Raw genomic sequence first — 15,463 nt, forward strand, 5'->3', positions numbered from 1 at the left:
GCTCTGTTCAAAGGCCCCTCTCCTCCCACAGAGCTGGAGCAGGTGACAAGGAGGCAGTGCTATGTCAACAGGTAATGCTCACACAGCTGCCAAACTGGCCAGACCCGCCCCAAGATCAGCAACTCCATGTGACAAAACAAATCCCATTGTCCGTTTCCAGCAAGGAAGATGCTGTTCAGCTTTCCTCTGTATAAAGTGGTGTTTGTTCTGCAAGATCTTCCAGGGGACAATAATTTATAGAAAAGCTGCCAGTACCAGCCAGCTGCCAATCACTTGGATGAAGGGAAATCTCAGGACTGCATGTGGACAGCTGCCCCACAACCACAGCTCACACACTGCGTGTACATGTGCCCAGTGCTCTCCTCACTGGGCATCACTGGCATCAATGTTCACAGCCCCTGTCCATGCAGCCACAGTGTGCACACAAAGCACTCAGCCACATCTTCCACAGCTTAACTTTTCATACTGAACTCTTATCTCAGCCCAACCTTGATGCTGAGGACACCTGCTCCCTCTCACACAACACAGCTGCTCAGTTGGGAGCCCAAGCAGCTGCCTTTGCACCTCCAGCTCAGGCTGTGGGTTAATGAAGATAGCTAAGCAACAGCATTTAGTGAGGTCGATGGGTTTATGTAAAAAGAGAGAAAGCAACATATTTGGGGGTTTTGAAAAAGCTTCTTAAAAGCCAAACAGTCACAGTCTCAGTCTCACGTCTCATCCCATTTACTCTCCTACGCACCTCCAGTTGCCTCTGTCACTCCTTCTCCTTCCAGCTTCTCTGGCTTCCTTCAGAGCTTCTGCATTTCCCTGCTGCATTTCACACACCTTCTGGCTCCCACTTGCACGCGGTGGTTGGGCTGTTTCCCACTCAGCATCCCAAGATCCCTGCTAATACTGCCGTGTCTGCCCCAGCACACAGTCCCTGCCTGTGCTAGCTCAGCACTGCCCAGGCCAGGCAATGGAGAAGCTCCGAGCTTTGATGACAAAGTATTTCATAACTGAACCAACTTCATCAGCTTTCTTTCAGTCTGCTGGTGAGTAGCCTTGGCTCTCCAGAAGCGCTGCCTGCAGACCCAGCCCCGAGCAAGGCAGTGGGTGAGCCACGTTCTCACAGCAGATCAGCAGAGAACTTCAGCCTCCAGGGGCTGAAAACAAACCTCTCTCACAACAGCACACTCACAGAAACAAAGGCAGTGTTGAGCACCGCTGGTGTGATCCTGCGCCTCAGAGGGAGCCTTCCACGGGCGAGCTTCCTTTCATTTGCTTTTGTTGGTCATTTCCAACAGCAGCACTTGAAGGGAACTTTATTGTGCTGGAGACAGAGCCATTCTGGAGGACTGTACAAGGGAAGCATCTGGGGAGTTTTCAAAACACTTTATCCAAACCTAAGGGTCATTACATTCCAGGATGTCAGTGTCAGCTGGACGCTTATAAATAGCTTCACCAATCTGAACAGCACGGCCTATTGTGTATCAAAACCCTCCTTCAGAGGCTTCTTGAATGTTACTTCCCACTGCAGATACAAACTACTGGTAAAAATAAATTAATTTCATCACCTTTGCTTGGCAGCAACAAGCTACTCCCACACAGTTTATGCTCAGGAAACTGAGGCACAGTGACACAAAGTGGCACCAAGAAAGCTGTGAGCTCTGCAGGAAGAACAACTCGGAACACCTGAATCATGAGGTTTCCATGGCAGTGCTGGAGAAACAGCATCAGAGCCCAGACACGTACTAAGGGTGAAGGGAACAGCAGCTGGGACAGATCTCTGCCCCACATCACATGGAAAAGAGACATTGCTTTCCCACCCACTGCTGCCAGATCTGTGGTTCCAGGCAAGAGGCAAACTAAGACCATCAGATCACCAGACCTGCTGGGTCTGTAGATGCCCATAAACTCATCCCAGCCCCTGCCCAAAGGAGCAGAGTTCCTCCTAATGGACCTGGGCACTCAAGCCATCCTGGAGCCCAGACATTTCCCTCTGGTGCCCAAAGGACAGCCAAGCACCTTCGGGAGCTTTTTCTTACCCCCCTTCCTGTTTTTAAAAGAAAAGTGACACAGTCCTGATGTAAGTACACCAAGCACTCACTACCCATGCCAAAGAATGCAAATTAAGCTTAATTTTCTCCAGAACTAGGCAATATTTTCCCATAACACCTATGAAAACCTGCACAGGCAGCAGCAGGCACACCAAATTAACATTAAAGTTATCTATATATGATATTAATTCAGTAAGAATTGCAGCGAGACAGTCATGGTGTTTCCATTCCCTGCCATTGGCTCTACCTTAATTCCCTCCTCCCAGAGCCTAGAAACACTACCTGTCTTAAATAAGAGCCCCAAATCAATTCTCCTTTATACAAGTTTTAAGTAAGGTACAGTCCTGCAAATTCATTCTTGAGCTGGAAACTTTTGGGCCAGGATTCAAAGAAATGAAGCAGAGTTTGAGATTCTTGGCAAAAAGCAGCTTACAAAGAAAACAGTAGCAGGGACTTGTTTGTGCTCAAGCTGCATGCCCATAAATCAGCCAGCCACCACTGCTGTTCCCGTTGCTTCAGCGGTATCACACCAGACTTTTTTACTTTGGAGAGCTGCGCTATTTAATGCGGTAAAAATGTTTGTAGCTCTGGAAGGCTACAAGACGCATCACTGAGCTATTTCACGAGAGCAGCCTTCCAACAACAACAAAAAATTCAAGCTCTAGACAAAGAATAGTTTTGAGCCGACACAGATTTTCGCCAGATTGACTTCCGAGAGCAGTTATACAACCCGCGGGCTGCGGAGAGGCGGCCGTGCCGGGTCACGCTCCGCGTTTGCCGAGCGGCGCTCCCTGCCCGGCTGCGGGACCAGCGGCCCCGGGGTTTGCTCTGCCCGCGTTCCAGCCGCGCATCCCCGCAGGGTCACGCACACACCGCTCAGTTACTGCCGCAGAGCGTTTGGATACCCGTGCTGTGTAAACAAGCCGCGGTTCCCAAGGTCTGACCCCGTTTCTTTCCGCCCCCCGTCGCGGGTGCTGCCCGCCCGCAGGCGCGCGGCGGGAGACGCTGCGGGAGCACCGCGGGCATCCCGGCGGGGGCATCCCGGCGGGGGCATCCCGGCGGGGGCATCCCGGCAGGAGCACCCCGGGCATCCCGGCAGGAGCCTCCGAGCGTGGCGGCACCGGACCCGGCTCCAGACCGGGACCTAGCCCCAGCCCCAGTCCCAGCTCCAGCCTCAGCTCCATTCCCAGCTCCAGCTCCAGCCTCAACTCCATTCACAGCTCCATCCCCAGTCCCATTCCAGTTCCAGCTCCATTCCCATTCCCATCCCCATTCCCAATCCCATTTCCATCCCCGGCTCCGCCGCCCGCCCTCCCCACCCGCCCCCGGCGCTGCGGGACCTTCCCCGCAAGGACCGTCCCCGCACCCGCGGGCACCGGCGCGGCCTCGCCCGCTCCCTGCCCGGTGTCCCCGCCAGTCTTCCCGTGCCGAGGGAGGCCGGGCCAGGCTGTGCCCCGAGCGGGGCCGCTCACCGAGAAGCGCTCCAGGTCGGTGGCGGCCATGGCCGGGCTGTCCGTGCCCGGCGCGGAGGATGCGGCTCCCCGATCCAATATGGCCACTTCCTGGAACTCCCTCCGCCCGCCGCAGGCGCCGCCCGCCCTCCGACCGACAGACACACCGACAGACAGACAGACACACCGACCGACCGCGGGCACGGGGGCCGGGCAGCGGCAGCGCCGGGGCGGGACCGGCACCGCCCTCGGCCGGGGGGAGCGGCCATGGGGCTGTGCGGGGCCAGGGAACCCCCCGGGGCTGTGCGGGACCGTGCAGGCTGTGCGGACCGGGGGGAGCGCCCCCGGGGCTGTGCGGAGCTGTGGGCAGCGCCCTCGCGGCTGTGCGGAGCTGTGCAGGGCCGAGGGAGCGCCCTCGGGGCTGTGCGGGGCCGGGGGGAGCGCCCTCGGGGCTGTGCGGAGCCGTGCGGGGGCCGGGGGGAGCGCCCTCGGGGCTGTGCGGGGCTGTGGGGGGCTGTGCGGGGCCGGGGAGCGCCCCCGGGGGCTCACTGCGGGGCCGGGGCGGGCACAGCGGCACAAGGAGCGGCTCTGAGCGCCCAGCGGTCTCCGCACGGGGCGGCTCCTGCCCGGTGTGGCTGTACCGGGGCCGAAATCATTCCCCATAGCCCCATGTGCCCATCTCGGGAAGCTCCTGCCCGGTGTGGCTGTACCGGGGCCGGGGCATCCCCCGCAGGGTCCCCACAGCCCCAGTGCCCACCTCGGGAAGGTCTCCAGCGTCCAGCACGATGGAAGGTATTGTCACACCACGGGGCAGCAGCGCCTCCGCCCCGAGCTGCCCCTGCCACCCACCCCAAAGCTGCAGCCACGGCGCGGGTTTGGGACACGAGAGCTCACTCACGCCCTTGGCTGCCCGTGTTCTGGGAAGTTAAAGTATGCGGCAAAGGACTGGCGAGTGTCTCTCCGTCATTCCTTCCCACATAACGCACAAAGCCAACCCCCTCAGCCCGTGGAACGGGACAGGCACTGGTGTTGCACGAGCTGTCAGCACAGAGCACTTTGTGCTGCTTTCTGGTGCCCTCTGCTGCAGGGCGGCTGCCCAGGCACAGCTCATCGGAGCCACGTGTCGTGCTGCTGGGTCACTGGGCCACACCTGCACCCCTAATCCCAATGGGGTTACCTTGGGGATTAGAAATTGTTCCCTTTGAGGGTGGTGAGGCACCAAACAGGTTACCCAGAGTGGTTGTGACTCCCCATCCCTGCAGGTGTTCAGGACCAGGCTGGATGGGGCTCTGAATAACCTGGGCTGGTGGAAGGTGTCCCTGCCCATGGCAGGGGTTTGGAACGAGAGCGTCTTTAAGGTCCCTTCCAACCCATGCCATTATTTGAGTCTGTTATGACATGGCTAAAGCTCCAACCCCCACCCCAATTACCAGGAAACAGTGAGCAACTGTGCTTAGGCCCTGCTTCCAGTTACTTCTCAAAAGCTTTGCCAAATTTCAACTTTTTCCCAAGCTAAGGAAAGATACCAAATATCCCAGTTCCTTTCACTCACTGCCCACAAAAGCACAGTCCCTGGAGTGCCCTACAGCAGGACTGAAGGATTCAAAGTCAACAAAATCTCAGCAAGCAAATTAAAACCAAATAAAAAGTTTTAATTACAGCACTCAATTAGCTGCTCTCCATATGAACTCCTGTGCTCCCTTATCCACTCTGTGATCCTAACAAAGGCCCCTTGCTCCCACAGTGGTATAAATAGCTGAGACCACGCTGTGCTGGTGGGCACCGAGTCCCCGTGTTACAGCAGGTGTGCAAGGGCATATTTGACAGCTCCACGTCTTGGATCCTTCCCAGGCCTCCTCGGGCTCCACCTGCCCTGTGCTGCAGGAGCTCTGGGAAGCACTGACCGTCCAGAAGGGGACTCTGTTTATGCTGAAGAAATAACACAGGATACAAACTTACATGTAGATAATTGACGGGAGTGCACAAGGATTATCAAATGTAATTAGAGGGATCAGAGATTAGGAAGAAGGTTGTGTTCTGCCTTTAAGCAATTTCAAGGCATTTTCTATCCAAGTAATCTGCTTTTTGAAATATGATAGAACAAGTGCAGGTCAGAGGAGCTGGTTTTCTGTCCCTCCTGAGCAGGCTGCCTACAGCCAAATTAATTCTGCCAATCCATGTTTTAGTTCTGGAAAAGACAGGTTTTAAAAAATGTTGTACTTCAAAAAATGTTGTACTTCTCTACAAAGGTCATTGCTGAACACCATCTGTTAATTTATTTTCACCACAAACGACCAAGACCTTTTCCTGTCACAGCCACAGCTCTGTGTTAACACTGCCAGGGACAGCAAGGCTGTCCTGCTGGTCCCTGGCACCTGGAGCTGACTCTCTCCACCCTCAGCAGTCCTGAACCTTTGATTCATTTATCTCTTGAGAGTGAGATGTTCCTGCAGATACTCATTTTGCCATCTTGTTTCTTTGGCCAGTTCCCAAAGGTTCTCCAGTTCTTCCTGGCTTCTTCAGTGAAAATGGGAAAGCAAAAATCTGGTATTTCTGGTGTACAGATGCAAGTGGAACAGTTTATATAGAAGCAGAGTGAATTTCCCAGGCTGCCTTTATATATCATGAAGAAGAAAAATAAACAGATAAAAAAACTAAAAGCTTCTTTTTTCTTTTTCTTTCCAGAGAGCTTTGTGAGCTCTGATTTAAGACAATGTAGAACTCTTGCTTAACACATGCCTGAATGCCATAATGGCAGGTACTGCAGGAGAAATAATTGGCTTTGATTCATCAAGAGCTCTTTTCCCTGCCAGTAAAGTGCACAGTATAACAAGACAAGGCTCACAAAAGCTGATTCCCAAACAGCTGCTGGTTTCTGTGAGCTGCAGGTTAGATACAAAGAATCGTGGCATAAAGGAAATGGTGAGACATTTCAACAGATCAAGGGCCAACCCTGCTGTCTCCTGGCTCCGAGCTGTGCTGCTCAGCCCTCCTGCAGCTGGAGCCCCCCTCCCTCTGCCCAGCAGCGCTGCCACCGGCGTGGGGCACAGCTTTGTGCCAGCAGAGCACAGTGCAGAAGGTCGCAATTATTTTTAAGCACCTTGTTATTTCAAAAAGCACACCATTTCTAATGCCAGCTCAAGAGAGGCCCTGCTAATTTCAAAAGGTTCAGTTGCATAAAAACGCCTTCAAGAGGAGCGAGTTGGATTTGGTGGCTCCTTGAACTCAATTGTTATGCAAATTATTCCTAATAGCTCCTTAATTAATAGTATATTGCAGTGCTGGATGCTCCTGCAAGGCTTTTAAACTCGGTGGAATATGTGTACCTGCTAAATCCACAGTGAATTTAGGGTAAACTGCCAATTTTCCACAGGTAAGAGCTGGCTCAGAGAGCACAAAGGGCTGGAGAGGCTCAAAGGTGTCCCTGGAAACTCTTTGTCCTGGGGAGAGGATGGCAAATTCCCATCTGTAGTCAATAGCACCTCACCTTCACCTTTCTGCAAAGCAGCAGCATCCGTCTGACGGGGACTATCCCCACATCCTGTTTTCTTCCTCTGCTGCTTCCAGCCTGGCACCTCATCTTCCCTGTGGCTCTGAGAATATCACGTGGGAAGGAGCAAGACCTGAGATACCACCTCTGTCAGTTTTGGTCAGCAGAAACTTCTCTGCTCTGACTACGTGCCCTGCTTGATCTCCCATTTTATTTCCTGGTTTTGTGTGCTGTGGGCAATTACAGTCACATAACTTTCACCTTCCTTCCCTGGGGGGTGGGAAAACCCCCCAGGCTCAGTATGCAGTTTACTTCACTGCAATAATGATAATTTGAAAATCTGAGAAACTTCTTCCCAAGAAAGGAAACTCCCCTCAGCCATATGGTTATAACTAGAGGCCAGCTCTCTACAGTCTGTGATGCAGAACTAGCACACTGCAATATCTGTGTTTAAAAAAGTAGTAGTAAATTAATTTAATCATGGGCTTCTGTACATTGTTTTTGTCCCAGCCAGTAAATTAAAAATATCAAGACAGTTGGCTTGAAATCTCCCATGAAACAGCCCACAGTATTCTGTAAATAGCCCCACAAAAAATACTTGCTTTGTAGGTTTTTGGTGACACAGAAGAAGAGGCAAAACTTCTCATGCTTTTTAAGTCTGGAAATTTCAGATGACTGATAAGCATAACACTCATAATGCTCCAGGGTTTTATAATCTATATTAATAAAATTCATTCAAACAGTTTAATTTCTGCTGCATAATCTGATCAGTGTGACCAGCACTCAGCAAACCGAAAGATGCTCACTGGGATGGTGCCCTGGTACTTGGCACTCATCCTGAAAGGTGGGGAACCAAAAGGCATTAACAGCCAAAGGGAAACGTTGGCAAACATGATGCACCCTGTGAAGTGGTCTGGAAATGGTACAGAGGATTAGCCACAAGTGTTGTTTTCTTCTCTATTACAGAACGTATGGGAGGTTGGTGTGATGTTCAGTTTCTAACACCCACTGAGAGAAAGAGTGTGAAAAAGCACAACCTCATGCTACAGGTTGGCCACAAGGCCAGTGCATGTGGCACAGTGGCCGTTGCATTGCCTGGGCAAAGAGGTCCTTGTGTCAGGGTGGTTAAACAAGAGCAACCAGCTGACACTTGGCATGGCACGAGGTGCACGTGCAGACATCCTGTCTCCTCTTCCATGACCTCCTGGCTATGTGTTCTCCTACTATGCAGCCACGAGGAAGGAATCCAGGACCTGCAGTGGGGAACAGTCTTGGTAATTCCCCTCTTTTTGGACCTTGGCCTGAAGCAAGGACACAGGGAGGTGATGGGAGCTCGGCCCCAGGCTTGGCCGCTGAGCAGTGAGGTGCCCTGGGAGCTGGTGCATGGGGATCCCCTGAGAATGGTGCCTGGCTGGGGATAAAGTGAGTGGGATGTGACAGCACCCTCGTGGGTCTCAAAGGGTACAGGGGTGCAGGGGTGTGATGCCTGTGCAGGCAGGGAGGGAGGGCAGAGAGGATGTACCTGCCAAACTTGAACCAGTTCAAGCAACAGGAGCAACCTCTCCCTGAACATCTGTAACATAAGAAAACGTTCTTTAAAAGAGCCTATTCTTCTGAGCTGTTTTCACTCCTCCTCTTGCTCATTTGCAGAAAATTCTAGGGCAGAGTTGAAAGTTTGCAATGCAGAAATCACAGACTGCTGAGATTTTCTTATGCCTGCACTGGATTCTTGCAAGGACATGAACAGTGGAAGCAAGGCACAATTAATATTTGGAGGCAGGCACATTGTTAGGTCTCCACACAGGCCACGAGCTGGACAGCATCGCTAACACGGCAGAGCCCTGCACAGGGGCTGCTCAGCGAGGGCGGCGCTGCTGGTGTGCCACGTGTGCCACAGCAACAGAGCTGTGCCAGTCACATGGAAACACACAATTACTACAGCAACATTGCACACTATTATGTGAAACAGCGTTAGAGCAGCAAAATGATTTTAAGGATCTGGCTTGGAACCAGCTCGTTAGCAAGAGATGAAACAGTTTTTCAGACATTTGCACAAAGATGGAGAGAGAAGGGGAAAGACTGACAAAGACTCTGAGCAATCTGTGGGAAGAGGCTCTTCCACCCTCAGTAAAAGGTGTGAAGGGTCAGCATGAGCAAGCAGGGAGAGAATGAGGGTATAAGAATATATATACAATATATATAGCATCACACAGAGGTGAGTGTTTCAAAAGACTGACCCACACACCCATCTTCTCACTAATTTTAAGGCATCAGACTCTAAGCTCGCAGGATCGCAGGTTCTGCAGGACACCAGAGGCTTCTCCAGGAACGGAGACCCGACTGCAGAGTGATTTCTACCTGAAGCTGCTCCACTAATTCGCTGCTGAAACAAACAAACAAACAATAGTCGGTTTAGGAAGCAGGAAGACGAGTGAACCGATGGGGCGTTCGCCCGTGCCCGGGGAGTCCCGGCAGAGCTGATACACTCGTGCCTCGCCCACACGCGACTCCTCAGCCCCCCGAGGGCATCAGTGCAGCGACTGCCCGGGGCCGGGGCTTGGTGCGGGGCCGGGGCTCGGTGCGGGGCCGGGGCTCGGTGCGGAGGTCAGTGCGGTGTTGGGTGCCGGGCTCGGTGCGTGGCCGGGCCCGCCCCGCTCCCTTTCCGGGCGGTGTCGCGGGCGGGGCGGGGCGGCCCCAGCACCTCCGTGCCCGCCGCCGCAGGTGCCGCCGCCTGCGAGCCCCGCGGGCGGCCGCGCTGCTCCGGCAGCGGCACCGGCAGCAGCACCGGCAGCACCGACACCAGCAGCGGCAGCGGCACCAGCAGCGACAGCGACAGCAGCACCGGCACCGGCGGCAGCAGCAGCACCTGTGGCGCGGGATGGCGGAGCTCGACATCAGCGCGGAGGCCGTGCTGGGCTTCCTGCGGGAGCGCGGCGGGCGGGTGCGCAACGCGGAGCTGGTGAGCGCCTTCCGGCCGCTGCTGGAGGCCAACGGGGCCGGGGCCGGGGCCGGGGCCGATGCCGGGACGGCGGCGGGGCGGGCGGAGCGGCGGGAGCGGTTCAAGGCGGCGGTGAACGCCGTGGCCACGGTGAAGGACATCGACGGCACCAAGTTCGTGGTGCTGAGGCGAGAGCTGCGGGCGGCCCCGCCTGCGGGCGGCGATGCCGCTGCCCCGGTGCCTGTTCCTGACCCCGCGCCCGACCCCGTCCCCGTCCCCATCCCCGTCCCTGCCGGGACGCCCCCCGAGGAGCCGCCGGGGCCGCGGGCGGTGGCCGAGCTGCGGGGCCTGTTCCAGGGCGGCGGCGGAGGGGTGCCCCTGCCCGGGGGCGCGGGGGGCTCCCGGCGAGAGCCGCCCCCCAAGCCCTGCATGCTGCCCGTGCGCTACCTGCCCGTCCCCGCCGCACCGCCGTCCGAGCCGCCCACACCGCCGTCCGAGCCGCCCACACCGCTGTCCGAGCTGTCCTCGCCGACCCCCGAGGACGAGCCCGGGTCCCGCTCGCCGGGGCTGCGGCGGGGGGCGAGGGCTCCGCGGGGCAGCGAGGACACGGTGGTGCCGCTGGAGCAGGCGGAGCACCAGTGGCTGGTGCTGGCGGCCGGCGGGCAGTGGACGCAGCAGCTGCACGGGCTGCTGTTGGGCGATGCCAGCCTGGCCGCCCGCAGGGACTTCGTGTCCGGCTTCACCGCCCTGCACTGGGCAGCCAAGAGCGGCAACTGCGACATGGTGACCAACATCATCCGCGCGGCCGAGAAGGGCGGCGCGAGGGTCAACGTGGACGCGCGGTCCCACGGCGGGTACACGGCCCTGCACCTCGCCGCCATCCACGGCCAGGAGAAGGTCATCACCATGCTGGTCTACAGCTACCACGCCAAGACCGACCTGAGGGACTACAGCGGGAAGAAGCCGCACCAGTACCTGAGGGAAGGGACCTCCCTCTCGGTGCGGCGCCTGCTGGGGGACCCGAGCCTTTCCCAACACACGGAGCACTCCGTGCCCATCAAGAAGTCCACAAAGCTTGCAGCTTCAATCTTGAGCTCCACCAGCACCGTCCTGGGAGTCATTTCCGATGACATGGCTTTCTACGATCTCACCAAGGGATTACGGAAGCCCTCGACTTTGAACAAGCTTCTGTCTGCCACTATGGGCCCGAGGAGGAAGCCAAAGACCAGAGGGGGCTTCCCTTCGTATTCCTCCCTCTCCGAGGTCATGGAGGAGGAGGAAGAGGTCCTCGTGAAACGCAGACCCGTTTCAGAGCTGTTCCTTGGCCGTTAGGCACTGCCTTACTGTGATCAGGATTGTTCAATAACCAGGCTGCTGTCTCAGTTTTCTCTCACAGAAGCACTTTGGGTTTCTTCTCTGCGTGTCTGTCCCTTTAGGTGTTTAACTAAACCACTGACAGGGTCTGGATCCAAAGTCCACAGGATGAAAACCCAGCTCCAGATGCCTTTGGGAAGGAACCTGCAGGGAAATGCTCTACCTGCTGTCTGTACCACCGTGCTGATGTTCTGGTGGAGACCACACACTTTACACTTGATGGTTGAAAAGCTGAAACAACCTGTGTGTGTGTAGATGGGTGGCAGTGCTTGAGGTCCAGCCTCCTTGACGAGTGCTGCTGGCTGGAGAGCAGAGGAAGGGTGAAGGATGGCATATTTTACACTGTGAACTGCAAGCTGGTGGCTGGCTACTTTAACATGGCTTGTTATCTAGCAGGCTTCAGTTATCAGAGGGAAGATGTGTAGTTTTCTATGAAGTTTCTGATTATTTTGGTAGAAGAAGAGGGATATTTCTATTTACAGAAATTGTGTACTTTTTTAAAGCAAAGTTTCTCACTATCAGAAATACTAACAACAATCTCAATTGCTGCCTGATGCATTTTATTAGATGAATGACTAAAAAAAATAGAACCCCAACCTTCAGCACTCAAGTCACCATGACTTGTCTACCTCAGTTTAAAAGCTTGGTTAGCATTTTAATTTTTTTTCTCTTCTTGAAAGACTTGTTGAGTGGGTGGTACTAACCACAAGTCTTGACACTGTGAACATTTAAACTTGACTATAGTTCAATCAACTTAGTCTGAATAAAACCTTGTTGATAGTTGATAGTGAAAAACTAAACTGACAAGCTGGAAATCGGAACCTGCAGAATTTCTGAGTAGCCAACTGCAAAGTTGGGCTTGTACGTCTGATTCTTTTTGTTTTGTTTAGAACTTGGCCTTTGATTTTGACCTATTTACAATAAATATTTATAAACATTGGGCTTTATGTTATGTTAGGTGTTTACCATGGTTGAATGTCTGCATGACGTCTTAGAGCGATGTTTATCTTAACAGCATGATTCACTGTCCTAAACCCAGCTCTTCTCCTGTATGATAAACATAATTGTTCTATATATAGAACCACACCTAGCTCCAAAAAGCATGCAAACTGCAGGTTAAGTAGTACATTTGCAGTGAGATTATTATTTCTTTAATTACTGTTTGGTTAAAGTTAACACAGAGAGGCAGAGCTGTGAGCAGGAACTGTCCGACTCCTGGGGCCAGTCTGCTAAAACAGCAGCTTTGCTCTCAAAATGGGACCAGAAACTGGTGTAAGTCAGAGAGGATGAGATAATTCAAGGTGAGAGCAGTGCTGTGCTGGCTCTGCTTTGCAGCCCCAATGAGTGTTTTGGTTTCCACACTGAAACACTTGTTTGCATGCTTTGCCTTTCCTTCCAAGTCAGTGACTTCAGGAGTGTTTTGGGTTTGTTGTTTTGGTTTTTTTTTCCACCTTGAATTAAGCCTAGTACTTGTAATTGGCTATAATTGGCTTGTCTCAAATGCTCACAAGGAATGCTGTAGGACTGAAGGTGGAGGCACTGCCCTCTTTCCTTCAGAATGCTCTCCCTGAAGTCCCTGGAGTTGGTGACGTTCCCTGGGAGTGTTGTCAGAGCTTGCAGGGGGATCTGATCCACCTGTTCTGGGGAGAGACTGGATTATGCTGCACCAGTCTGCTTCTGTATTGAACTAATTAAGTTGTTAAGCAAAGGTTAATGATCAAGCACCTCATGACTTCTATATCTGGAGTAGGGTTTAAAAAAAATAAAATCCAATTTGCTCCGTAGCTGTTGGTGTGACCATTGACCAGCGAGGTCCTTTGAAGCCTTGGTTTGTGCTGCAGTCTCAGCTCAGAGTTCCTGGCAAAAAAGGCTCTGTTTTAAAGTGTCTTTCCAAGTGTGCTGACATGAAACACTGTGTTTCTGCATTTCCTGGAACACAAACGTGTGTGTGCATTGCTGTCACCTCTGAGGCACTGGCAGGGCTGCCACTGCCTGGTTAAAGCCTTTGTTTCGGTGGGAATTGCAAACACTCTGCAGTTTGACTCGCCCTCCTGGGGGAGTTTGTTCAGCAGTCACTGCTGTGGGCTTGATACCTGTTCAAACAACCTTGCTGAACTTCTGGTGCTCACTCTGAGTAGAGCCTGCTCTGGCAGAGGTAGGGCTCAGGCATGGAGGGTTATGTGTTTGAAAGCCCAGCTCAGTAGCCTGTGGAGCGGGGCTGTGGCTTCACCCTCAGGAAAGCAGGGAGAAGGTTTCACTGCTCCTCTATTGTTCTGTCAAAGAAGTCATAGCTGAGATAAGACTTAATTGCACCATGTATCATCAAGGAAATTCTGCACTACTCCTTCCTCAGAGGCACTTCGGGATGAGCTGGTGTGATAGAAAAGTGCCCAGCAGCAAGAGCCCTCCCAGCCTTGCCCAGGGAGTGCTGCAGGCTCAGCAGGAGGGTTGGGGCACAGAGGGGCAGAGCTCGAAAGGTCGCTGCTGTGGGTGGGGTGGGCCAGGCTCTGCCAACAAGTTTGTGCTGTGACTCAGCTCATTCCTCTTCCTTGTTGAGCAGATGAAGGAAAAGATAGTGTTTAGGCAGGCTGGGATTAGTATACCCAGAGTGGTACAACTTCAGGTGCAGACAAATCCTGAGAGGGACTGGGAATGCTCTGCTGGAGTCTTACAGACACACACAGTGCCTTTAGTCTGAAGTGACACCAGTCTGTCAGCCTGGCTCGGGTTTGGTTTCCTATGTGGCTGTTCACATAGGAGGGGACTCTGGAGGGTGATCAGTGACCACGGGAGTGTTTTCCTGCCAGAGACTGTTTTGTGAATCCCTCAGCTTGACTGATTCTCCTCCATTTCACTGTCAAGCCCAAATCTGGCTGAACACAGTTGAATTTTCACCTGCATGGACATGAGCTGTGGGGTTTAGCCAGGATGCTTTCACAAGGAACAGCTGGGGGAGGACTGTGGGTCCCTCAGCACCCTGGCCTGGGGCAGGGGCTGTCCCACTGGCTGGGCATGCAGCCTTTTGAACCCCTGGCCCCCCAGAGCTGGGAGCTGCCTTCCATATCATCAATCTTAATGTCAGGAAAGGTAAAAAACCAAAAAAGCTGAGCCCCCTGGGCTCTGCTCCTGTCCTGTGGAGAGGGTTTAGTGGTGGGGAGGGCGGGCAGCTGTGGAAGGCTGGCGATGGAAGGCACAGATAAGGCCCAGGACTCAGGAGCTCAGGTTCTATTTTCCCTTGGTTACTACCCTGCCTACTTGCCAGGTCTCAGTTTTCCTGCTATAAAATGGAGTTAATCACCTTGGTCACTTCAAAGCACAGTCAGTACTGATACTCAAACTGAAATCAAGATAGTGTTGTCAGAGCTGTAGGCAGCACGAGCAGGGGAGCACCCACACAAACACAACCAGCTCAGATTTTATTCAGCAGCACTGGAGACCAGCAGAGCTGATGTTTGCCTGACCCCAGCTCCGTCTGCTAAGGATAACTTGGTTTGTCTGCCCCTCAGCACATTGTGTTCTGACCAGTTTCAGCTCCCAGAGCTGCTCTGCAGAGCTCTGCAAACAAACCTCCAGCTGTGATTCCACACGGAGGGACAGACTTTGTCCTCCCGGATGTGTTTGAGCAGCCTGAGGCAGCACAGTCGGGCTCAGGCTCAGACTTTTTTGGCCACCTCCATTCCCTTGTGAGTGCTGCAAGAAAACCTGGGCTATGAAAGGCCTGGGAAATGTTCCTGCAATGCAGAGGAGTCTCAATGAGGTTTCAACTTCATCACAAACCCAAGGGCCAGCAGAAGAGTTGCTGAGAAACTCCACCAGGCCAACGGGAGCTGCAGCCACCAGCTGGAGGCAGAGGAGGCCTTTTGAGACAGCTCCTAATTCCCCATTGCTCATCCCTTCCTCCCATTCCTTGTGTTTCCACCATGACCTACATTCTTTGGATGCATTTGTCTCCCAATTTACATATTCATCTGAGTAAAATGGCAACATGGCAGGTTTTGCTCTTTCCAGTCATTTGTACTTTTGTGGGACCCCCAAATTAAGAGGTTGTTAAGAGGGACTTGGCCAGAGTGTAGCTGGGGCACGAACAGTGTCGTGTTTGTTTGCTGCAGGGGCAGAACAGGGACAGAGCAGGACAACACAGATCCAAATTCTGCATCCTAATGAGGAACGT

General features: G+C 53.6%; 2 protein-coding genes across 3 annotated transcripts in view; one reads left to right on the top strand and one right to left on the bottom strand.

The window, feature by feature from the left end:
* Positions 1-3,675, bottom strand: part of SEPTIN8 (septin 8) — a 34,558-nt gene extending 30,883 nt beyond the window's left edge. The window contains exon 1 of one of the 2 annotated variants that reach the window (XM_071570646.1): positions 3,512-3,675. In XM_071570646.1, coding sequence (XP_071426747.1) covers positions 3,512-3,541 — 30 coding nt within the window. In that variant the 5' untranslated portion in view covers positions 3,542-3,675. The remainder of the gene's footprint in view (positions 1-3,511) is intronic. The other variant, XM_071570647.1, reaches the window with a different exon arrangement.
* Positions 3,676-9,691: 6,016 nt separating this feature from the next.
* SOWAHA (sosondowah ankyrin repeat domain family member A) lies at positions 9,692-12,232 on the top strand. Its single transcript, XM_071570091.1, has one exon. The coding sequence runs from the start codon at positions 9,859-9,861 to the stop codon at positions 11,248-11,250; it is 1,392 nt and encodes a 463-aa protein (XP_071426192.1). The 5' UTR covers positions 9,692-9,858; the 3' UTR covers positions 11,251-12,232.
* The last annotated feature ends 3,231 nt before the right edge of the window (positions 12,233-15,463 follow it).

This window comes from Pithys albifrons, chromosome 15 (assembly GCF_047495875.1).
Source record: "Pithys albifrons albifrons isolate INPA30051 chromosome 15, PitAlb_v1, whole genome shotgun sequence".
NCBI classification, from domain to species: domain Eukaryota; kingdom Metazoa; phylum Chordata; class Aves; order Passeriformes; family Thamnophilidae; genus Pithys; species Pithys albifrons.

What these genes read in the sequence shown, in the direction of transcription:
- SOWAHA (XM_071570091.1), top strand. Translation starts at nt 9,859, where the DNA reads ATGGCGGAGCTCGACATCAGCGCGGAGGCCGTGCTGGGCTTCCTGCGG.